This window comes from Engystomops pustulosus, chromosome 2, assembly GCF_040894005.1.
Source record: "Engystomops pustulosus chromosome 2, aEngPut4.maternal, whole genome shotgun sequence".
NCBI lineage: Eukaryota > Metazoa > Chordata > Amphibia > Anura > Leptodactylidae > Engystomops > Engystomops pustulosus.
This window is the reverse complement of record NC_092412.1, coordinates 11,539,828-11,560,980: the sequence shown is the minus strand read 5'-3', so window position 1 is coordinate 11,560,980 and position 21,153 is coordinate 11,539,828. Positions and strand designations below refer to the sequence as shown.

At 52.3% G+C, this 21,153-nt stretch overlaps 9 protein-coding genes across 9 annotated transcripts; 2 read left to right on the top strand and 7 right to left on the bottom strand.

Annotated features, from left to right (window-relative positions):
• Window positions 1–4,938: 4,938 nt before the first annotated feature.
• On the bottom strand, window positions 4,939–5,331 carry LOC140117176 (histone H2A type 1-like). Its single transcript, XM_072133664.1, has one exon. It carries the CDS (start codon window positions 5,329–5,331, stop codon window positions 4,939–4,941), a length of 393 nt encoding a protein of 130 aa, XP_071989765.1.
• Window positions 5,332–5,620: 289 nt separating this feature from the next.
• LOC140117179 (histone H2B type 1-O-like) lies at window positions 5,621–6,443 on the top strand. Its single transcript, XM_072133666.1, has one exon. The coding sequence runs from the start codon at window positions 5,641–5,643 to the stop codon at window positions 6,019–6,021; it is 381 nt and encodes a 126-aa protein (XP_071989767.1). The 5' UTR covers window positions 5,621–5,640; the 3' UTR covers window positions 6,022–6,443.
• Window positions 6,444–7,501: 1,058 nt separating this feature from the next.
• Window positions 7,502–7,881, bottom strand: LOC140117184 (histone H4). The gene has a single exon (XM_072133672.1). The coding sequence runs from the start codon at window positions 7,865–7,867 to the stop codon at window positions 7,556–7,558; it is 312 nt and encodes a 103-aa protein (XP_071989773.1). The 5' UTR covers window positions 7,868–7,881; the 3' UTR covers window positions 7,502–7,555.
• A 793-nt stretch (window positions 7,882–8,674) lies between these two features.
• Window positions 8,675–9,184, bottom strand: LOC140117174 (histone H3-like). The gene is given in 2 exon segments (XM_072133661.1): window positions 8,675–8,820; window positions 8,823–9,184. Coding segments are annotated over 2 exon segments (411 nt in total). The 5' UTR covers window positions 9,174–9,184; the 3' UTR covers window positions 8,675–8,760.
• A 624-nt stretch (window positions 9,185–9,808) lies between these two features.
• Window positions 9,809–10,480, bottom strand: LOC140117171 (histone H1A-like). The gene has a single exon (XM_072133658.1). It carries the CDS (start codon window positions 10,478–10,480, stop codon window positions 9,809–9,811), a length of 672 nt encoding a protein of 223 aa, XP_071989759.1.
• A 6,261-nt stretch (window positions 10,481–16,741) lies between these two features.
• Window positions 16,742–17,245, bottom strand: LOC140117175 (histone H2A type 1-like). Its single transcript, XM_072133662.1, has one exon. It carries the CDS (start codon window positions 17,243–17,245, stop codon window positions 16,853–16,855), a length of 393 nt encoding a protein of 130 aa, XP_071989763.1. The 3' UTR covers window positions 16,742–16,852.
• Window positions 17,246–17,534: 289 nt separating this feature from the next.
• LOC140117180 (histone H2B type 1-O-like) lies at window positions 17,535–17,967 on the top strand. The gene has a single exon (XM_072133667.1). It carries the CDS (start codon window positions 17,555–17,557, stop codon window positions 17,933–17,935), a length of 381 nt encoding a protein of 126 aa, XP_071989768.1. The 5' UTR covers window positions 17,535–17,554; the 3' UTR covers window positions 17,936–17,967.
• Window positions 17,968–19,414: 1,447 nt separating this feature from the next.
• On the bottom strand, window positions 19,415–19,803 carry LOC140117183 (histone H4). Its single transcript, XM_072133670.1, has one exon. It carries the CDS (start codon window positions 19,778–19,780, stop codon window positions 19,469–19,471), a length of 312 nt encoding a protein of 103 aa, XP_071989771.1. The 5' UTR covers window positions 19,781–19,803; the 3' UTR covers window positions 19,415–19,468.
• A 611-nt stretch (window positions 19,804–20,414) lies between these two features.
• LOC140117172 (histone H3) lies at window positions 20,415–21,095 on the bottom strand. The gene has a single exon (XM_072133659.1). It carries the CDS (start codon window positions 21,082–21,084, stop codon window positions 20,674–20,676), a length of 411 nt encoding a protein of 136 aa, XP_071989760.1. The 5' UTR covers window positions 21,085–21,095; the 3' UTR covers window positions 20,415–20,673.
• Window positions 21,096–21,153: the final 58 nt, after the last annotated feature.

The following is a 21,153-nucleotide window of genomic DNA, read 5'->3' as shown; positions in this document are numbered from 1 at the left end:
TTGAATCTCAATATGTGATAAACAAGACAAAGGTGACCTAGCACAGCCCAGTCAAGTATAGCTTGACAGTCAAGTATATGTGGCAGAAAAATACATTCTGTTATCCAGTTGGAATTATAATGAAAGTGACTGTGTTTTTCTTAGGGGCGCAGTGGGGAGATGTCACTTTGGCTCCTCATAGAAAGTCTGGTGAAAAATTATGCAACAATAAGTCATGGCGGGGAAAGTCCACCATGAAGTTCTGAAACCAGTGGAGAAGACATGTCACCTATGAAGTCCAAAATTCTACTCCTACCTGTGACAAATCAGTACTGTAGTCACAGACTAGCCACTTAGATTGTGGAACAACTCTCTGCTTACATAGTGTGATTTAGTGTAGAGTCAGTTGGGACCGTGGACTTGGCTCACTGAGTATGGAAACCCTGAGGTGGGGTTGGCCTAGAAAGACAAGTTTCAAGATGGAGTTCACTGTGAGGAAGACGCTGTGCTCCTGGGGGCTGCTTCCAGCAGGCGGAAGGCATTTTCAAGTTGGACTAGTGTCTGACCAGTAGCAATGTTAAAACTTTTAAACATGAATACCCCCTTCTGCAAACGTCGTCGTCGTCGACGGCGGCGGCAAAAGGAATTGGAAAGTGGACTGATCCATTGCATCCCCTGTGAAGGGGAGAACGAGTCAGTTATTTACACTTTTTTTTTTGGTCTCAGAAGAGGTAAGGGTGATGGTAGAGTCCATAAGTTCTCCTATGAAGGAGGTTGGTGTAGCCCATTTCTTCTTTCTCTCAGAGGAGGAAGTGTGAAGGTGGTGGGCGCTCCCGATCTGCGCCTGGCAGTGAATGTGCTTCCCCTCCCCCTCCCCGCCGCGGCGCTTGTAGGCGATCTTTCAAGTTGTGGTGCGGGGCTGCATTTTACCTGTGACCCTGCCGTCTCCATCATCTCTCGCAGGCCGGTCAGATGAAGGCCCTTTGCAGGCAGCACGATCATAGTAAAGCACCTGCCTGGCACGATCACTGCCTTCAGGGTCCGTAGGCCGGGAAAGGCCTTTGACTTGTGGTGGGGGTGACCCCGCGCGGGGAAGTGTCTGGACGCCACAAGCAACAGAAGAGTCCCGCTCACAATCAGCGCTCAGCTTTCATTTTCCCACAGCAGTGTATAAAATGGGAGCAGGGAGCAGGGAGCAGGAGTCTGACGACGAGTTCTTCCTTTATTTTTGTTGCAGCTGCTGTGGGAAACTGTGACTATTGGCTGTTGTGGGCCAATGTACTGTGACTACTGGCTACTGTGGCGTTGTGTGGGACACTCTGATTATTATGGCTACTGTGTGGCTCTGGTTATTGTGGGGGCGCTGTGCTTAATTTGGGTGATGCGTGGGACACCAGGACTGTATTGGCTATTGTGGGGCCGGCTTATGGCTAATGTGGTAAAACCACAATTTGGCCACAGTTGGGTCACTGCGACGACAGTGGCTGCTCTGAGGGCACTCTGACAATATTCTCTACGCTGGGGTCACTGTGAACATAGTCTACTTGGGGGCAACATGGTTATATTGGCTACCCTGAGGTTAGGTGCTGTGACTTTTTTGGCTAGGGTAAGATCTGGCACTGTAAAAATACTGGCCAATGCGAAAGCCTCTTCCTTCTTCTCACGCTCCTATTGGTGCCTAGCGGCACTCAGCTATTTGCTGGTGATATTACTCCTCTGTCCTCACAGCGTGTATCCGCACCACTAAACATAAAGACAAAGTAAGTAAAATATTCACACGCTTATGTGGATCTCGTTCCTGTCGACTCCTCCATCCGGGGGTATGACGCGCATCCAGAACCGCCCCCTAACGGCATCAGCTGGGGGGGTGACACTGGTATCGCGTCCATTGTAATGCGGTTCCCTTGGGATTCACTGGTGATCTCAAAGGTATATGGCGATTTCTACAGAGAGCGCTGGAGTGATATGTGCGTATGATAACACGAGTGGGGCTTAGAATAGAGCGCGATGGGGGAAATATTCTTGGCGATCTTATACGGGGTACCTTTTTTCCGGTCGATTAGCCACTCGCATATATACTGGTAAATTATTGTGTACCAATGGGTACGACATAGGGGCCCCTGGATAGAGACAAGGTTCCTTTCCCTACAGGAGGGCCCTCTGCTCTAATGCTATCAATGTCCAGTGCCACTTTTACATTCTTTTTCTGACATCACTATTCACATCCGTTATTTGCATCAATTATTAAGCATTTCATGTTGTAGTATTGTTGAATTTGCGTATCGGGAAGATGCATTACTTGCAAGGACTTATGACCTAAAAAAAAAACAAAAAAAAAAACACATGTCCAGTCTGTCGTTGAGACCAATTGGTCCTAGAGCCCCTGTGTGCAGTATCCATCTGCCTTCTTTTTGTAATAGGAGGCGCTGTCCGTCGCCTGAATCGCCTAAATTGGGTTATATCGCCCCAATGTTTCATGTGTTTGAACAAGCAAGTCAGAGCGCGAAACAGCTGCCGTGTACTTTGCGTCTACATGAGTCCCTACGTCTCTGCCTCCCCATACGGATCTGTGTGTAAGTATGTACTAATACATCGGATCAAGAAGGAGAAGTTTTGGTGAGTGCTGACCTACTGCTTTTCATAGTTTATACGGTTGAAAAAAGACACTTGTCCATCAAGTTCAACCGAGGAAGGGTAGGGATTGGATGAGGAAGGGATTTAGGGGAAACAATCCTAAATTTAGGGGAAACAATCCTAACTTTTCATATTACTCTTGGACTTTCATGAGATCTAGAGCACCACCGCTGTTTTCCTGTGTACGGATGATTTGACAGCCAAGATCAATACAATTAGAAGGGCAATTAAATACAGGCAGTCCCCGGGTTACGTACAAGATAGGGTCTGTAGGTTTGGTCTTAAGTTGAATTTGTATGTAAGTTGGAACTGTATATTTTATAATTGTAACTCCAGACAATTTTTTTTTTTTTTTGTCTCTGTGACAATTGGATTTTAAAAATGTTGGGTTGTCATAAGAACCAGGATTAACAATAAATCTTAACTACAGACACATTTAATAACTGTTATAGCTGTTTATTGTAGCTTTGGACTAAAGTACAGTAAATTACCAATATCCTGAGGTCCGTTTGTAACTAGGGGTCGTCTTTAAGTCAGGTGTTCTTAAGTAGGGGACCGCCTGTATATACACACAGAGTGGTGCCGCTCACGCTTCTTCTTTTTGGTAAACCAAGGCTTTTGTGGGGAAGGCACTGTAAAAATGTTGGCTACTGTAAGGCCACTGTGACCCCGGGCAATGGGCTTGAAGAGAAATTAGACAAATTTGGGGCTTGATGGCGAGACCCAGAGGTCATGGAAGCCGTGAACGACTTCTGAATCTAAGTGCCACACTCCTACAGGTCAAGTTAGAAGAAACAACTCTTTACTTTTGGTAGTAACTCCAAATCCAGGTCTCCTTTGGTTAATAAATTTGATTTCCATTGTTTTTTTTTTTTTTGTTCTTCTAACCCCTTCACGCTCTGCGGGGAAAATATCCGCCACAGAGCTATATGAAGGGTGTATGAAGAGGATTCACGGGCTGAGCCTTCTTCATACAGAGTTGGGCTTTGCTGCATATTGCAAGCACCGACCACGGGTGCTAACCTATTCTCTGCCGCCGCCGGCACCTAAAACATGGCACCGCCACGTTTCTTCCGATCGCCGCTCCCCCGAACGTCATCGGGGGAGAACGGTGGCTTGGCGTCAATCAGTTGACATGACAGCCTCTGGTCTTCGTCAGACCCGAGGCAACATGGTTTCTGCGGGTTCGTTACAATGAGCCAGTGGCTCATTGTAATGAATCATATGCAAAAAACGCCATGTACTGCAATACAGTAGCATTGCAGTATATGGTAGGAACGACCGGACTATCTAGGGTTAATGTACCCTAGAGGGTCTAAGAAACAGAAAAAAAAGTTAAAAAAATGTAAAAAAATATTAAAATTTCAAATCACCCCCCCCCCTTCCCTAGAACTGATATAAAACATAATAAACAGTAAATATCAAACACAAAAGGTATCGCCGCGTCGTAATATGAATAATAAATAACATCATGGGAAAGTAAAAATTTGTTACGCACAAAATAAGCCCTCGCACAGCTCTATACATGGAAAAATGAAAAAGTTCTGGAAGGTGGAGAGCGAGGAATGATTGAAAAAACCCTGCGTCCTTAAGGGGGTAATTTAGTTTTCAGTACATTTAACTTTGTACAGAACAAAGTATTCACTGAGGATATTTCATTCATTCATTTCTAGGACGTGTCATGTGAGCGCCACCTTTATTATTGTGAGCAGTGTATATGCGGCAGCCTCGGGCAAGGGCTGATCATTCCTGCAGCAGCACATCCTAAAAATCACAACGATCTGCATTTGCCACTGACTGAGCCAGATCAGGGCCTGATGGTGACCCGCACTGGGGTAGGTTCGTCTTCAGATGACATTTTGTGGAGAAACAAAAGCGTGTTGAGGGGGGAATATAGTGCAAACAGACCCCAAATCTGCCGCCGGGACGTTTAGTTCTCAGTCGCAGTTTGGGGGGGGGGGGGGTGTTTGAATTTCCCGCTCGCTCTCCCCGTGTGACGTCAGCAGCCGCCATGTACACAGCACCGGGCCGTTAGCCGCACGTGAGGGAAGCGCAGCCGCAGCTCTGTCCCTGTGCGGAGGACGAGTGCCGCCCGTACATGGAGCGCGGGGCGAGCGTCCTCCTCCTCCGGCTGTAGAATAGTACAGTGGGACAGCGCAGACACATAGCGGTGCAGAGGAGAGTACAGGATCAGTACAGTATAGAGTGTGCGCGGTGTACCGGGGAGACACCCGGGGCTGCAGCTCTGTCAGGAGGGGGTGGGTGGCTCTTAGAAGAGCCTTTGTGTGTAGCGGGGATCGGGTGCTGGAGCAGTGACAGCGGCGCTCACTTGCTCTTGGCGGGCTTGCTGCTCTCGGTCTTCTTGGGCAGCAGCACGGCCTGGATGTTGGGCAGGACGCCTCCCTGGGCGATGGTGACTCCTCCCAGCAGCTTGTTGAGCTCCTCGTCGTTGCGCACAGCCAGCTGCAGGTGGCGGGGGATGATGCGGGTCTTCTTGTTGTCCCGGGCGGCGTTGCCGGCCAGCTCGAGGATCTCAGCGGTGAGGTACTCGAGCACGGCGGCCAGGTAGACGGGAGCGCCGGCCCCGACTCTCTCGGCGTAGTTGCCCTTGCGGAGGAGCCTGTGCACACGACCGACGGGGAACTGCAGACCGGCCCGAGATGAGCGGGTCTTGGCCTTAGCGCGGACCTTTCCTCCTTGTTTGCCACGTCCAGACATGATGCTAGAGATTCAGTACGACTGATGCCGCTCAGCCGCCTCCTGCCGCCTCTTATACCTTCCCGCCCGCTCCTCACTCTCTGTCATTGGCCGGATTGAAATCCTACCAATAGAGGCGCGGCTCATAGACTCACCAACCAGCATTAGGAGGCGTGGTTCAGCAGTGAACACGGATGACACGCCTCGCTCCTCCAATAGCAGGGCGAGCAGCCGGCGTCGCTCCTTTGCATAGCCCGGCTATAAATACCGCGGCGCGGGGAGGTGCGGGACATTGTTCTCCGTGTCTCGGATAATAGTAACCGCTGCATCATGCCTGATCCCGCCAAGTCCGCCCCAGCGCCCAAGAAGGGCTCCAAGAAAGCCGTCACTAAGGCCCAGAAGAAGGACGGCAAGAAGCGCAGGAAGACCAGGAAGGAGAGTTACGCCATCTACGTCTACAAGGTGCTCAAGCAGGTGCACCCCGACACCGGCATCTCCTCCAAGGCCATGGGTATCATGAACTCCTTCGTCAACGACATCTTCGAGCGCATCGCAGGGGAAGCCTCCCGCCTGGCTCACTACAACAAGCGCTCCACCATCACCTCCCGGGAGATCCAGACCGCCGTCCGCCTGCTGCTGCCCGGAGAGCTGGCCAAGCACGCCGTGTCCGAGGGCACCAAGGCCGTCACCAAGTACACCAGCGCCAAGTAAGCGGCCTCCCGCCTGCCTACCCGGCACCTCCAACACCCCAAAGGCTCTTCTAAGAGCCACCCACCCTCTCCACAACAGAGCTCACCCTTCTCTCTGACCGTTACCCCTGCTCGTTCTCGGGGTAGAACATACCGTTACCCCCACCCCTTGTGTGTATCTCCATCAACCGTTTCTACCGTCTCTGTTAGGTGAGATGTGGCGGTCCCTGCTGCTCATTCCATCCCGGGTACAATCTGGGGGCCAGTGATGCATGGACATAAGGCGCAATGTCATTCCTTCCCTCGGCCTCTGTACAGGAAGAGATGGGCGCGATCATGTACACAGCCATATTATATGGCAATTGGTGCATAAAAGAAAGAATGGGGAACTTGCAGCGTCTCCTGGTGTCCAAGCGGATGCTTGGGTAAGACACTGGGAGGCGGCCGGCCTGGATAAATGGCCAGGGGGGGGTGGGTGACAGGCAGGCGCGCGCCCGCTCGTCAGTGTTGTCAGACTGACGGCTTTTATTAGACCGATCTCGAGGAAAAAAAAAAACATTTTAACCAAAAAGTATGAAGGAAATATAGCTTTATTAACTGACAAATGAAACACAATTAAAAACAAATAACAGGCTGGTCACATAAAAGGAAAACAAGGACACCACACAAAATCAGACAAATGATACAGGATGATATATATAGGGGTAGGTGCTGCTCTACTAAGAGAGATGTGCACAGAGGGGTATGCTATTACTTCAAGAGAAAATGTTTCTAGGGTCACATGGGACAAATATATATAATATTTAAAGTGCATAGTGCCTATAATTCCCAAATACAACCTTAAATTGGTTCACATATTGTGCTTCCCAAAACGGACATACCTTACTGCTAAAACGTATGAATTTGTTATAGCCTATTGCAATAGGGTCCAGGATAACATATTGCACATACACCCATTATCAGTAGTTCACCTGCAGTCTTTTATTAGAGTAGATGCGGAGCCCCGTCCAGGAAGCCCCGAGTGATTGTGTGTGTGTGTGTGACGCCCTGTGGTGTATCAGAAGCTTCTTGCGGCCGTGCAGTGTCCCGGGGCCCTATAACGCGTGACAAGGCTTACACCTCAGCAGATGCCCGGGCAGTGCATAGACACTCAATGTCATGGCTGTCGCAGCGTCATCGCATCGGTAGGAGAAGCCATGAGCGACAGCGCGGCTCCGGTGTGCGGAGGGATTCAGCGGGAAACTCAAATCTGACTCTCGCGCGAACAACCATATGCACACCGTGTAGTGCCCGCGGTATCTCAATCAGTCGCTCGTGCCCTCTCATAAGCCTCCCCCGTTAATTAAGAGATCATCCGCACTGCGGCGGCCCGGGGATAAGTTAGGTGTCTATTGCGCCATCACATTCCGTAGTGCATCACAGGAGATCTATAGGGGCAAGGGGATTACAGACAGCGGTATGAAACAAGCAGCAGAGTGCGAGCTCTTCTCTAGGAGGAGGTGGGTGGCTCTGAAAAGAGCCTTTGGGGGTGAGATGGAGCCGGGTGGGTACGAGTCTTAACCTCCGAAGCCGTAGAGAGTGCGGCCCTGGCGCTTGAGCGCGTACACCACGTCCATGGCGGTGACGGTCTTCCTCTTGGCGTGCTCGGTGTAGGTGACGGCGTCACGGATGACGTTCTCCAGGAACACCTTGAGGACGCCGCGGGTCTCCTCGTAGATGAGGCCGGAGATACGCTTGACTCCTCCTCTGCGAGCCAGGCGGCGGATGGCGGGCTTTGTGATTCCCTGGATGTTATCACGCAGCACCTTCCTGTGCCTCTTGGCGCCTCCTTTTCCAAGACCCTTTCCTCCTTTGCCGCGTCCAGACATGATCTCTGTTTCGTGAAAGACAGTGAATGTTGTTTCTTCTGCCGAGGTCTCCTTTATATACACAGTGAGACGACCAGATAGAGAACTACTGGTGTGACGAAAGGGGCGTGCCCTTATTCTCTCCTCCCCTGACCACCTATTGGCTGAACACTGAACGTGTCATAATTTTGAATTCCCCGCTCTTTCTACAATCCCTGCTACATCGCTGTGTGTGGAGAGCACAAAGACTCCCGCCTCATGAGAGCGGCGGATAAACTGAGGGAGGGGTGCACATCTACATGTAAATGTTATATAGAAAGTGCAGATCTAACTGTAAATGGAGATGAAATATAGAGATTGCGGATCTAGAACTAGGACTAGAGTCGCCGAGGAGCGCAGTAGTGGCTTGCGACCACCTCTGGCGGTAATCAGGGAGGCTGAGAACCCAAACGGCTCGCACTGTGACCAGAGGGAGAGAACGGGGAGCGCAGCTGTGTGAGGTTTATGACCTGTGCTGTGGCAGGACACGCTCCATACTGTTCATATTTTTTCTGTATAGCACCATCATACTGTAGCGCTATACAAATAACACGGGACATATACAAACATATCTATAGTAGTATTTTTTTATTTTTTTTTTTAAATATGTATGTATTGTGTCGCTGGGCAGCGATTCCTGTCCTGGGGAGGAGGGGACATCGCTGACAGCACTAGAAGCCGGGGGAGGAGCGCAGCGTCTCCCTGCAGACAGATATGAGGCCTTAGAGGATAGGAGCGGCTGCAAAAGAGCGGTCATAGAAGGGTTCACGTGGGGTGTGAGGAGGTGGGGGTTATTGAGCTCGTCCTGTGGAGGATGTGGGTGGCTCTGAAAAGAGCCTTTGTGTTGTGTAGGACGGTACCCGCCCGGGGAGGACTTAGGCCCTCTCGCCGCGGATCCTGCGGGCCAGCTGGATGTCTTTGGGCATGATGGTGACACTCTCTTGGCGTGGATGGCGCACAGGTTAGTGTCCTCGAAGAGGCCGACCAGATAGGCCTCGCTGGCCTCCTGCAGCGCCATGACTGCAGAGCTCTGGAAGCGCAGGTCGGTCTTGAAGTCCTGAGCGATCTCTCTGACCAGGCGCTGGAAGGGCAGCTTCCTGATGAGCAGCTCGGTGGACTTCTGGTAACGGCGGATCTCGCGGAGAGCCACGGTGCCGGGGCGGTAGCGGTGAGGCTTCTTGACTCCGCCGGTGGCGGGCGCGCTCTTCCTGGCGGCCTTGGTAGCCAGCTGCTTGCGGGGCGCTTTGCCTCCGGTGGACTTGCGGGCGGTCTGCTTGGTTCTGGCCATGGTTCTCTCTCACACACAAATAGCGGTGATATGAGGAAACGGGAACTGAGCGCAATATTTATGCTCCAGCACTCGTTCTCATTGGCTCAGGTGTAGCCCGCCCATTGACTCCGTTGGCTCGTTCGTAAACCCGCCTAAACAAGGGGAAAGACAGCGAGCAGCCATTGGCTAATTGAGGCCGATAGACGTAACTTCCGGTGATAACGTCCCCTCCCGCCTGGAAGTGTCAACCGCTGCCCCAATCACTGCAGAGCGCTCCCCCCGCACCTGTCACCATCCACACAGGGCACTGCCAGTGCCTCCACCCTCAGCAGCATGCAGGGTGCGCGGGCACATAGACCCCCATCACCTCCCGCTCTCTACTCTGCGGCCCCGTCCCCTGTAGACGCTGTAAGCCCTCGCCCCCTCCCGGGATGCTCTGTCCCCCCCATAGTGAGCGGACGACTCATGTGGAAGTCCGGCCACGTCCCCGGGAGTGTGACGCTGGTGGCGGCGGCGGGGGGCTGGAGGGGTATGACCCGGCGGCTTATACTGTGCGGCGGGCTGTGGGTAAGAGCTCTGTCGGGGAGGAGGTGGTGGCTCTGAGAAGAGCCTTTGTGGGGGGTTTATATGGAAGGGCACAGGCCGGCTCCCGCTTACTTCTTGGCCGCGGGCTTCTTGGCTTTAGTAGCGGCCTTCTTCTTAGCCGGGCTCTTGGCGGCAGCAGCTTTGGGCTTGGCCGCCTTCTTAGCCGGGCTCTTGGTGACTTTCTTGGGCTTCGGGGCGGCCTTGGGCTTCTTGGCCGCTTTCTTGGGGCTCTTGGCCGCCGCTGCTGCAGGCTTCTTGGCCTTTTTGGGGCTCTTGGCGGCGCTGGGAGCCTTCTTGGGCTTCTTAGGAGACTTGGGCGCTTTCTTGGCGCTGGCGGCGGCCGGCTTCTTGGGCTTGGCCGCTGCGGGCTTCTTCTTGGCCGCCTTGTCCTTGGTGTCGAGCTGCTTCTTGTTGAGCTTGAAGGAGCCGGAGGCGCCGCTGCCTTTGACCTGGAGCAGGGTGCCCTTGGTGACCTGCGCCTTGATGGCCAGCTTGAGGCGGCCGTTGTTCTTGTCGACGTCGTAGCCGCCGGCAGCCAGGGCCTTCTTGAGGGCGGCCAGGGACACCCCGCTGCGCTCCTTGGAGGCGGACACGGCTTTGATGATGAGCTCGGAGACGCTGGGGCCGGAGGGCTTCTTGGCGCTCTTCTTGGCGGCAGCGGCCTTCTTGGGCTGCTTCTTGGCCTTGGCGGCCGGTTCGGCGGCAGGGGGAGCTGCGGCGGCGGGCGCGGTTTCTGCCATCTTCAGATATGACGGGACTCGCACACAAAACTCTGCTGACAGTTCGTGAATCGCGAGCAGCGCGCTCTCCGGCCTCTTATATCTACAACGGCGGCGCTCTGATTGGCTGCCGAGTGGCATCGTCCTCCGCTCCTATTGGCTGACACTGAGCGCCGCTGCCGACTGTCAGTGCTTGAGCGAAGCTCCGCTCTGCCCGTGTGCTTCCCTGCCCGGGAGAGCAGCCCCTTAGCGGACACCAGCGGACAGGCCCGCGCGCTCCCCCCCTGACTCCCCACTCCCCGACAACCTCTGTGACCGTGTGCAGCCGTCACTGGCGGAGGCGCTGGGCGGGAGCCGGCAGGGGGGCCCCGGGATCTCCGCCATGGTCCTCCCGATCCGCGCGTCGCCGTGATTGTGCGGAGATAGCACTGGCGCGGGAGCTGCCGGCTTCTCCTCCCCGCACTTGTCACCGTCACTGGGATCTTCCCCACAGGATCTGCCGCGCACAAGTCTTATTGTCCCATCCGGGGAAGAGCTGGGGCTGCCGAGAGCGCGGGAGGGTAACACACAGGCGGCCCCGGCCTCCCCGTCCTGCCCTGTCCATGGATAGGACATCACGAGGAGCTGTCACCGGCCCCGGCCCCGTCCACAGGAAGATCCAAGGAGGCTGCAGCCACAATGTATCATCATCCAGTGCCCCCTGCATCATCCCTATCATCATCCAGTGCCCCCTGCATCATCCCTATCATCATCCAGTGCCCCCTACATCTACACTATCATCATCCAGAGCCCCATGCATCATCACTATCATCATCCAGTGCCCCTTGCATCAACACTATCAATATCCAGTGCCCACTACATCTACACTATCATCATCCAGAGCCCCATGCATCATCACTATCATCATCCAGTGCCCCCTACATCATCAATATCATCATCCAGTGCCCCCTACATCATCACTATCATCATCCAGTGCCCCCTACCTCATCACTATCATCATCCAGTGCCCCCTGCATCATCACTATCATCATCCAGTGCCCCCTACATCATCACTATCATCATCCAGTGCCCCCTGCATCATCACTATCATCATCCAGTGCCCCCTGCATCATCACTATCATCATCCAGTGCCCCCTACATCATCACTATCATCATCCAGTGCCCCCTGCATCATCACTATCATCATCCAGTGCCCCCTGCATCATCACTATCATCATTCAGTGCCCCCTGCATCATCACTATCATCATCCAGTGCCCCCTGCAAAAGTACTACAATCATTTTGTTTTGTCGTATTGGTATATTTATATATATATATATATATATATATATGTGTGTGTGTGTGTGTGGTAGGAGGGGGGGGGGGGGTTAGGTATGTATGATATGTGTAGGTAAAACAGCCCGGTCAGCTGTGGTGTGAGCGGTACAGCCATGGATTGGCTCACAGGTGAAGCGTTGAATCTCAATATGTGATAAACAAGACAAAGGTGACCTAGCACAGCCCAGTCAAGTATAGCTTGACAGTCAAGTATATGTGGCAGAAAAATACATTCTGTTATCCAGTTGGAATTATAATGAAAGTGACTGTGTTTTTCTTAGGGGCGCAGTGGGGAGATGTCACTTTGGCTCCTCATAGAAAGTCTGGTGAAAAATTATGCAACAATAAGTCATGGCGGGGAAAGTCCACCATGAAGTTCTGAAACCAGTGGAGAAGACATGTCACCTATGAAGTCCAAAATTCTACTCCTACCTGTGACAAATCAGTACTGTAGTCACAGACTAGCCACTTAGATTGTGGAACAACTCTCTGCTTACATAGTGTGATTTAGTGTAGAGTCAGTTGGGACTGTGGACTTGGCTCACTGAGTATGGAAACCCTGAGGTGGGGTTGACCTAGAAAGACAAGTTTCAAGATGGAGTTCACTGTGAGGAAGACGCTGTGCTCCTGGGGGCTGCTTCCAGCAGGCGGAAGGCATTTTCAAGTTGGACTAGTGTCTGACCAGTAGCAATGTTAAAACTTTTAAACATGAATACCCCCTTCTGCAAACGTCGTCGTCGTCGACGGCGGCGGCAAAAGGAATTGGAAAGTGGACTGATCCATTGCATCCCCTGTGAAGGGGAGAACGAGTCAGTTATTTACACTTTTTTTTTTGGTCTCAGAAGAGGTAAGGGTGATGGTAGAGTCCATAAGTTCTCCTATGAAGGAGGTTGGTGTAGCCCATTTCTTCTTTCTCTCAGAGGAGGAAGTGTGAAGGTGGTGGGCGCTCCCGATCTGCGCCTGGCAGTGAATGTGCTTCCCCTCCCCCTCCCCGCCGCGGCGCTTGTAGGCGATCTTTCAAGTTGTGGTGCGGGGCTGCATTTTACCTGTGACCCTGCCGTCTCCATCATCTCTCGCAGGCTGGTCAGATGAAGGCCCTTTGCAGGCAGCACGATCATAGTAAAGCACCTGCCTGGCACGATCACTGCCTTCAGGGTCCGTAGGCCGGGAAAGGCCTTTGACTTGTGGTGGGGGTGACCCCGCGCGGGGAAGTGTCTGGACGCCACAAGCAACAGAAGAGTCCCGCTCACAATCAGCGCTCAGCTTTCATTTTCCCACAGCAGTGTATAAAATGGGAGCAGGGAGCAGGAGTCTGACGACGAGTTCTTCCTTTATTTTTGTTGCAGCTGCTGTGGGAAACTGTGACTATTGGCTGTTGTGGGCCAATGTACTGTGACTACTGGCTACTGTGGCGTTGTGTGGGACACTCTGATTATTATGGCTACTGTGTGGCTCTGGTTATTGTGGGGGCGCTGTGCTTAATTTGGGTGATGCGTGGGACACCAGGACTGTATTGGCTATTGTGGGGCCGGCTTATGGCTAATGTGGTAAAACCACAATTTGGCCACAGTTGGGTCACTGCGACGACAGTGGCTGCTCTGAGGGCACTCTGACAATATTCTCTACGCTGGGGTCACTGTGAACATAGTCTACTTGGGGGCAACATGGTTATATTGGCTACCCTGAGGTTAGGTGCTGTGACTTTTTTGGCTAGGGTAAGATCTGGCACTGTAAAAATACTGGCCAATGCGAAAGCCTCTTCCTTCTTCTCACGCTCCTATTGGTGCCTAGCGGCACTCAGCTATTTGCTGGTGATATTACTCCTCTGTCCTCACAGCGTGTATCCGCACCACTAAACATAAAGACAAAGTAAGTAAAATATTCACACGCTTATGTGGATCTCGTTCCTGTCGACTCCTCCATCCGGGGGTATGACGCGCATCCAGAACCGCCCCCTAACGGCATCAGCTGGGGGGGTGACACTGGTATCGCGTCCATTGTAATGCGGTTCCCTTGGGATTCACTGGTGATCTCAAAGGTATATGGCGATTTCTACAGAGAGCGCTGGAGTGATATGTGCGTATGATAACACGAGTGGGGCTTAGAATAGAGCGCGATGGGGGGAATATTCTTGGCGATCTTATACGGGGTACCTTTTTTCCGGTCGATTAGCCACTCGCATATATACTGGTAAATTATTGTGTACCAATGGGTACGACATAGGGGCCCCTGGATAGAGACAAGGTTCCTTTCCCTACAGGAGGGCCCTCTGCTCTAATGCTATCAATGTCCAGTGCCACTTTTACATTCTTTTTCTGACATCACTATTCACATCCGTTATTTGCATCAATTATTAAGCATTTCATGTTGTAGTATTGTTGAATTTGCGTATCGGGAAGATGCATTACTTGCAAGGACTTATGACCTAAAAAAAAAACAAAAAAAAAAACACATGTCCAGTCTGTCGTTGAGACCAATTGGTCCTAGAGCCCCTGTGTGCAGTATCCATCTGCCTTCTTTTTGTAATAGGAGGCGCTGTCCGTCGCCTGAATCGCCTAAATTGGGTTATATCGCCCCAATGTTTCATGTGTTTGAACAAGCAAGTCAGAGCGCGAAACAGCTGCCGTGTACTTTGCGTCTACATGAGTCCCTACGTCTCTGCCTCCCCATACGGATCTGTGTGTAAGTATGTACTAATACATCGGATCAAGAAGGAGAAGTTTTGGTGAGTGCCGTCCTACTGCTTTTCATAGTTTATACGGTTGAAAAAAGACACTTGTCCATCAAGTTCAACCGAGGAAGGGTAGGGATTGGATGAGGAAGGGATTTAGGGGAAACAATCCTAAATTTAGGGGAAACAATCCTAACTTTTCATATTACTCTTGGACTTTCATGAGATCTAGAGCACCACCGCTGTTTTCCTGTGTACGGATGATTTGACAGCCAAGATCAATACAATTAGAAGGGCAATTAAATACAGGCAGTCCCCGGGTTACGTACAAGATAGGGTCTGTAGGTTTGGTCTTAAGTTGAATTTGTATGTAAGTTGGAACTGTATATTTTATAATTGTAACTCCAGACAATTTTTTTTTTTTTTTGTCTCTGTGACAATTGGATTTTAAAAATGTTGGGTTGTCATAAGAACCAGGATTAACAATAAATCTTAACTACAGACACATTTAATAACTGTTATAGCTGTTTATTGTAGCTTTGGACTAAAGTACAGTAAATTACCAATATCCTGAGGTCCGTTTGTAACTAGGGGTCGTCTTTAAGTCAGGTGTTCTTAAGTAGGGGGCCGCCTGTATATACACACAGAGTGGTGCCGCTCACGCTTCTTCTTTTTGTTAAACCAAGGCTTTTGTGGGGAAGGCACTGTAAAAATGTTGGCTACTGTAAGGCCACTGTGACCCCGGGCAATGGGTTTGAAGAGAAATTAGACAAATTTGGGGCTTGATGGCGAGACCCAGAGGTCATGGAAGCCGTGAACGACTTCTGAATCTAAGTGCCACACTCCTACAGGTCAAGTTAGAAGAAACAACTCTTTACTTTTGGTGGTAACTCCAAATCCAGGTCTCCTTTGGTTAATAAATTTGATTTCCATTGTTTTTTTTTTTTTTGTTCTTCTAACCCCTTCACGCTCTGCGGGGAAAATATCCGCCACAGAGCTATATGAAGGGTGTATGAAGAGGATTCACGGGCTGAGCCTTCTTCATACAGAGTTGGGCTTTGCTGCATATTGCAAGCACCGACCACGGGTGCTAACCTATTCTCTGCCGCCGCCGGCACCTAAAACATGGCACCGCCACGTTTCTTCCGATCGCCGCTCCCCCGAACGTCATCGGGGGAGAACGGTGGCTTGGCGTCAATCAGTTGACATGACAGCCTCTGGTCTTCGTCAGACCCGAGGCAACATGGTTTCTGCGGGTTCGTTACAATGAGCCAGTGGCTCATTGTAATGAATCATATGCAAAAAACGCCATGTACTGCAATACAGTAGCATTGCAGTATATGGTAGGAACGACCGGACTATCTAGGGTTAATGTACCCTAGAGGGTCTAAGAAACAGAAAAAAAAGTTAAAAAAATGTAAAAAAATATTAAAATTTCAAATCACCCCCCCCCCCCTTCCCTAGAACTGATATAAAACATAATAAACAGTAAATATCAAACACAAAAGGTATCGCCGCGTCGTAATATGAATAATAAATAACATCATGGGAAAGTAAAAATTTGTTACGCACAAAATAAGCCCTCGCACAGCTCTATACATGGAAAAATGAAAAAGTTCTGGAAGGTGGAGAGCGAGGAATGATTGAAAAAACCCTGCGTCCTTAAGGGGGTAATTTAGTTTTCAGTACATTTAACTTTGTACAGAACAAAGTATTCACTGAGGATATTTCATTCATTCATTTCTAGGACGTGTCATGTGAGCGCCACCTTTATTATTGTGAGCAGTGTATATGCGGCAGCCTCGGGCAAGGGCTGATCATTCCTGCAGCAGCACATCCTAAAAATCACAACGATCTGCATTTGCCACTGACTGAGCCAGATCAGGGCCTGATGGTGACCCGCACTGGGGTAGGTTCGTCTTCAGATGACATTTTGTGGAGAAACAAAAGCGTGTTGAGGGGGGAATATAGTGCAAACAGACCCCAAATCTGCCGCCGGGACGTTTAGTTCTCAGTCGCAGTTTGGGGGGGGGGGGGGGGGGGTGTTTGAATTTCCCGCTCGCTCTCCCCGTGTGACGTCAGCAGCCGCCATGTACACAGCACCGGGCCGTTAGCCGCACGTGAGGGAAGCGCAGCCGCAGCTCTGTCCCTGTGCGGAGGACGAGTGCCGCCCGTACATGGAGCGCGGGGCGAGCGTCCTCCTCCTCCGGCTGTAGAATAGTACAGAGTGTGACAGCGCAGACACATAGCGGTGCAGAGGAGAGTACAGGATCAGTACAGTATAGAGTGTGCGCGGTGTACCGGGGAGACACCCGGGGCTGCAGCTCTGTCAGGAGGGGGTGGGTGGCTCTTAGAAGAGCCTTTGTGTGTAGCGGGGATCGGGTGCTGGAGCAGTGACAGCGGCGCTCACTTGCTCTTGGCGGGCTTGCTGCTCTCGGTCTTCTTGGGCAGCAGCACGGCCTGGATGTTGGGCAGGACGCCTCCCTGGGCGATGGTGACTCCTCCCAGCAGCTTGTTGAGCTCCTCGTCGTTGCGCACAGCCAGCTGCAGGTGGCGGGGGATGATGCGGGTCTTCTTGTTGTCCCGGGCGGCGTTGCCGGCCAGCTCGAGGATCTCAGCGGTGAGGTACTCGAGCACGGCGGCCAGGTAGACGGGAGCGCCGGCCCCGACTCTCTCGGCGTAGTTGCCCTTGCGGAGGAGCCTGTGCACACGACCGACGGGGAACTGCAGACCGGCCCGAGATGAGCGGGTCTTGGCCTTAGCGCGGACCTTTCCTCCTTGTTTGCCACGTCCAGACATGATGCTAGAGATTCAGTACAACTGATGCCGCTCAGCCGCCTCCTGCCGCCTCTTATACCTTCCCGCCCGCTCCTCACTCTCTGTCATTGGCCGGATTGAAATCCTACCAATAGAGGCGCGGCTCATAGACTCACCAACCAGCATTAGGAGGCGTGGTTCAGCAGTGAACACGGATGACACGCCTCGCTCCTCCAATAGCAGGGCGAGCAGCCGGCGTCGCTCCTTTGCATAGCCCGGCTATAAATACCGCGGCGCGGGGAGGTGCGGGACATTGTTCTCCGTGTCTCGGATAATAGTAACCGCTGCATCATGCCTGATCCCGCCAAGTCCGCCCCAGCGCCCAAGAAGGGCTCCAAGAAAGCCGTCACTAAGGCCCAGAAGAAGGACGGCAAGAAGCGCAGGAAGACCAGGAAGGAGAGTTACGCCATCTACGTCTACAAGGTGCTCAAGCAGGTGCACCCCGACACCGGCATCTCCTCCAAGGCCATGGGTATCATGAACTCCTTCGTCAACGACATCTTCGAGCGCATCGCAGGGGAAGCCTCCCGCCTGGCTCACTACAACAAGCGCTCCACCATCACCTCCCGGGAGATCCAGACCGCCGTCCGCCTGCTGCTGCCCGGAGAGCTGGCCAAGCACGCCGTGTCCGAGGGCACCAAGGCCGTCACCAAGTACACCAGCGCCAAGTAAGCGGCCTCCCGCCTGCCTACCCGGCACCTCCAACACCCCAAAGGCTCTTCTAAGAGCCACCCACCCTCTCCACAACAGAGCTCACCCTTCTCTCTGACAGTTACCCCTGCTCGTTCTCGGGGTAGAACATACCGTTACCCCCACCCCTTGTGTGTATCTCCATCAACCGTTTCTACCGTCTCTGTTAGGTGAGATGTGGCGGTCCCTGCTGCTCATTCCATCCCGGGTACAATCTGGGGGCCAGTGATGCATGGACATAAGGCGCAATGTCATTCCTTCCCTCGGCCTCTGTACAGGAAGAGATGGGCGCGATCATGTACACAGCCATATTATATGGCAATTGGTGCATAAAAGAAAGAATGGGGAACTTGCAGCGTCTCCTGGTGTCCAAGCGGATGCTTGGGTAAGACACTGGGAGGCGGCCGGCCTGGATAAATGGCCAGGGGGGGGTGGGTGACAGGCAGGCGCGCGCCCGCTCGTCAGTGTTGTCAGACTGACGGCTTTTATTAGACCGATCTCGAGGAAAAAAAAAACATTTTAACCAAAAAGTATGAAGGAAATATAGCTTTATTAACTGACAAATGAAACACAATTAAAAACAAATAACAGGCTGGTCACATAAAAGGAAAACAAGGACACCACACAAAATCAGACAAATGATACAGGATGATATATATAGGGGTAGGTGCTGCTCTACTAAGAGAGATGTGCACAGAGGGGTATGCTATTACTTCAAGAGAAAATGTTTCTAGGGTCACATGGGACAAATATATATAATATTTAAAGTGCATAGTGCCTATAATTCCCAAATACAACCTTAAATTGGTTCACATATTGTGCTTCCCAAAACGGACATACCTTACTGCTAAAACGTATGAATTTGTTATAGCCTATTGCAATAGGGTCCAGGATAACATATTGCACATACACCCATTATCAGTAGTTCACCTGCAGTCTTTTATTAGAGTAGATGCGGAGCCCCGTCCAGGAAGCCCCGAGTGATTGTGTGTGTGTGTGTGACGCCCTGTGGTGTATCAGAAGCTTCTTGCGGCCGTGCAGTGTCCCGGGGCCCTATAACGCGTGACAAGGCTTACACCTCAGCAGATGCCCGGGCAGTGCATAGACACTCAATGTCATGGCTGTCGCAGCGTCATCGCATCGGTAGGAGAAGCCATGAGCGACAGCGCGGCTCCGGTGTGCGGAGGGATTCAGCGGGAAACTCAAATCTGACTCTCGCGCGAACAACCATATGCACACCGTGTAGTGCCCGCGGTATCTCAATCAGTCGCTCGTGCCCTCTCATAAGCCTCCCCCGTTAATTAAGAGATCATCCGCACTGCGGCGGCCCGGGGATAAGTTAGGTGTCTATTGCGCCATCACATTCCGTAGTGCATCACAGGAGATCTATAGGGGCAAGGGGATTACAGACAGCGGTATGAAACAAGCAGCAGAGTGCGAGCTCTTCTCTAGGAGGAGGTGGGTGGCTCTGAAAAGAGCCTTTGGGGGTGAGATGGAGCCGGGTGGGTACGAGTCTTAACCTCCGAAGCCGTAGAGAGTGCGGCCCTGGCGCTTGAGCGCGTACACCACGTCCATGGCGGTGACGGTCTTCCTCTTGGCGTGCTCGGTGTAGGTGACGGCGTCACGGATGACGTTCTCCAGGAACACCTTGAGGACGCCGCGGGTCTCCTCGTAGATGAGGCCGGAGATACGCTTGACTCCTCCTCTGCGAGCCAGGCGGCGGATGGCGGGCTTGGTGATTCCCTGGATGTTATCACGCAGCACCTTCCTGTGCCTCTTGGCGCCTCCTTTTCCAAGACCCTTTCCTCCTTTGCCGCGTCCAGACATGATCTCTGTTTCGTGAAAGACAGTGAATGTTGTTTCTTCTGCCGAGGTCTCCTTTATATACACAGTGAGACGACCAGATAGAGAACTACTGGTGTGACGAAAGGGGCGTGCCCTTATTCTCTCCTCCCCTGACCACCTATTGGCTGAACACTGAACGTGTCATAATTTTGAATTCCCCGCTCTTTCTACAATCCCTGCTACATCGCTGTGTGTGGAGAGCACAAAGACTCCCGCCTCATGAGAGCGGCGGATAAACTGAGGGAGGGGTGCACATCTACATGTAAATGTTATATAGAAAGTGCAGATCTAACTGTAAATGGAGATGAAATATAGAGATTGCGGATCTAGAACTAGGACTAGAGTCGCCGAGGAGCGCAGTAGTGGCTTGCGACCACCTCTGGCGGTAATCAGGGAGGCTGAGAACCCAAACGGCTCGCACTGTGACCAGAGGGAGAGAACGGGGAGCGCAGCTGTGTGAGGTTTATGACCTGTGCTGTGGCAGGACACGCTCCATACTGTTCATATTTTTTCTGTATAGCACCATCATACTGTAGCGCTATACAAATAACACGGGACATATACAAACATATCTATAGTAGTATTTTTTTATTTTTTTTTTTAAATATGTATGTATTGTGTCGCTGGGCAGCGATTCCTGTCCTGGGGAGGAGGGGACATCGCTGACAGCACTAGAAGCCGGGGGAGGAGCGCAGCGTCTCCCTGCAGACAGATATGAGGCCTTAGAGGATAGGAGCGGCTGCAAAAGAGCGGTCATAGAAGGGTTCACGTGGGGTGTGAGGAGGTGGGGGTTATTGAGCTCGTCCTGTGGAGGATGTGGGTGGCTCTGAAAAGAGCCTTTGTGTTGTGTAGGACGGTACCCGCCCGGGGAGGACTTAGGCCCTCTCGCCGCGGATCCTGCGGGCCAGCTGGATGTCTTTGGGCATGATGGTGACTCTCTTGGCGTGGATGGCGCACAGGTTAGTGTCCTCGAAGAGGCCGACCAGATAGGCCTCGCTGGCCTCCTGCAGCGCCATGACTGCAGAGCTCTGGAAGCGCAGGTCGGTCTTGAAGTCCTGAGCGATCTCTCTGACCAGGCGCTGGAAGGGCAGCTTCCTGATGAGCAGCTCGGTGGACTTCTGGTAACGGCGGATCTCGCGGAGAGCCACGGTGCCGGGGCGGTAGCGGTGAGGCTTCTTGACTCCGCCGGTGGCGGGCGCGCTCTTCCTGGCGGCCTTGGTAGCCAGCTGCTTGCGGGGCGCTTTGCCTCCGGTGGACTTGCGGGCGGTCTGCTTGGTTCTGGCCATGGTTCTCTCTCACACACAAATAGCGGTGATATGAGGAAACGGGAACTGAGCGCAATATTTATGCTCCAG

What these genes read in the sequence shown, in the direction of transcription:
- LOC140117175 (XM_072133662.1), bottom strand. Translation starts at nt 17,245, where the DNA reads ATGTCTGGACGTGGCAAACAAGGAGGAAAGGTCCGCGCTAAGGCCAAG.
- LOC140117184 (XM_072133672.1), bottom strand. Translation starts at nt 7,867, where the DNA reads ATGTCTGGACGCGGCAAAGGAGGAAAGGGTCTTGGAAAAGGAGGCGCC.
- LOC140117176 (XM_072133664.1), bottom strand. Translation starts at nt 5,331, where the DNA reads ATGTCTGGACGTGGCAAACAAGGAGGAAAGGTCCGCGCTAAGGCCAAG.
- LOC140117172 (XM_072133659.1), bottom strand. Translation starts at nt 21,084, where the DNA reads ATGGCCAGAACCAAGCAGACCGCCCGCAAGTCCACCGGAGGCAAAGCG.
- LOC140117180 (XM_072133667.1), top strand. Translation starts at nt 17,555, where the DNA reads ATGCCTGATCCCGCCAAGTCCGCCCCAGCGCCCAAGAAGGGCTCCAAG.
- LOC140117171 (XM_072133658.1), bottom strand. Translation starts at nt 10,480, where the DNA reads ATGGCAGAAACCGCGCCCGCCGCCGCAGCTCCCCCTGCCGCCGAACCG.
- LOC140117179 (XM_072133666.1), top strand. Translation starts at nt 5,641, where the DNA reads ATGCCTGATCCCGCCAAGTCCGCCCCAGCGCCCAAGAAGGGCTCCAAG.
- LOC140117183 (XM_072133670.1), bottom strand. Translation starts at nt 19,780, where the DNA reads ATGTCTGGACGCGGCAAAGGAGGAAAGGGTCTTGGAAAAGGAGGCGCC.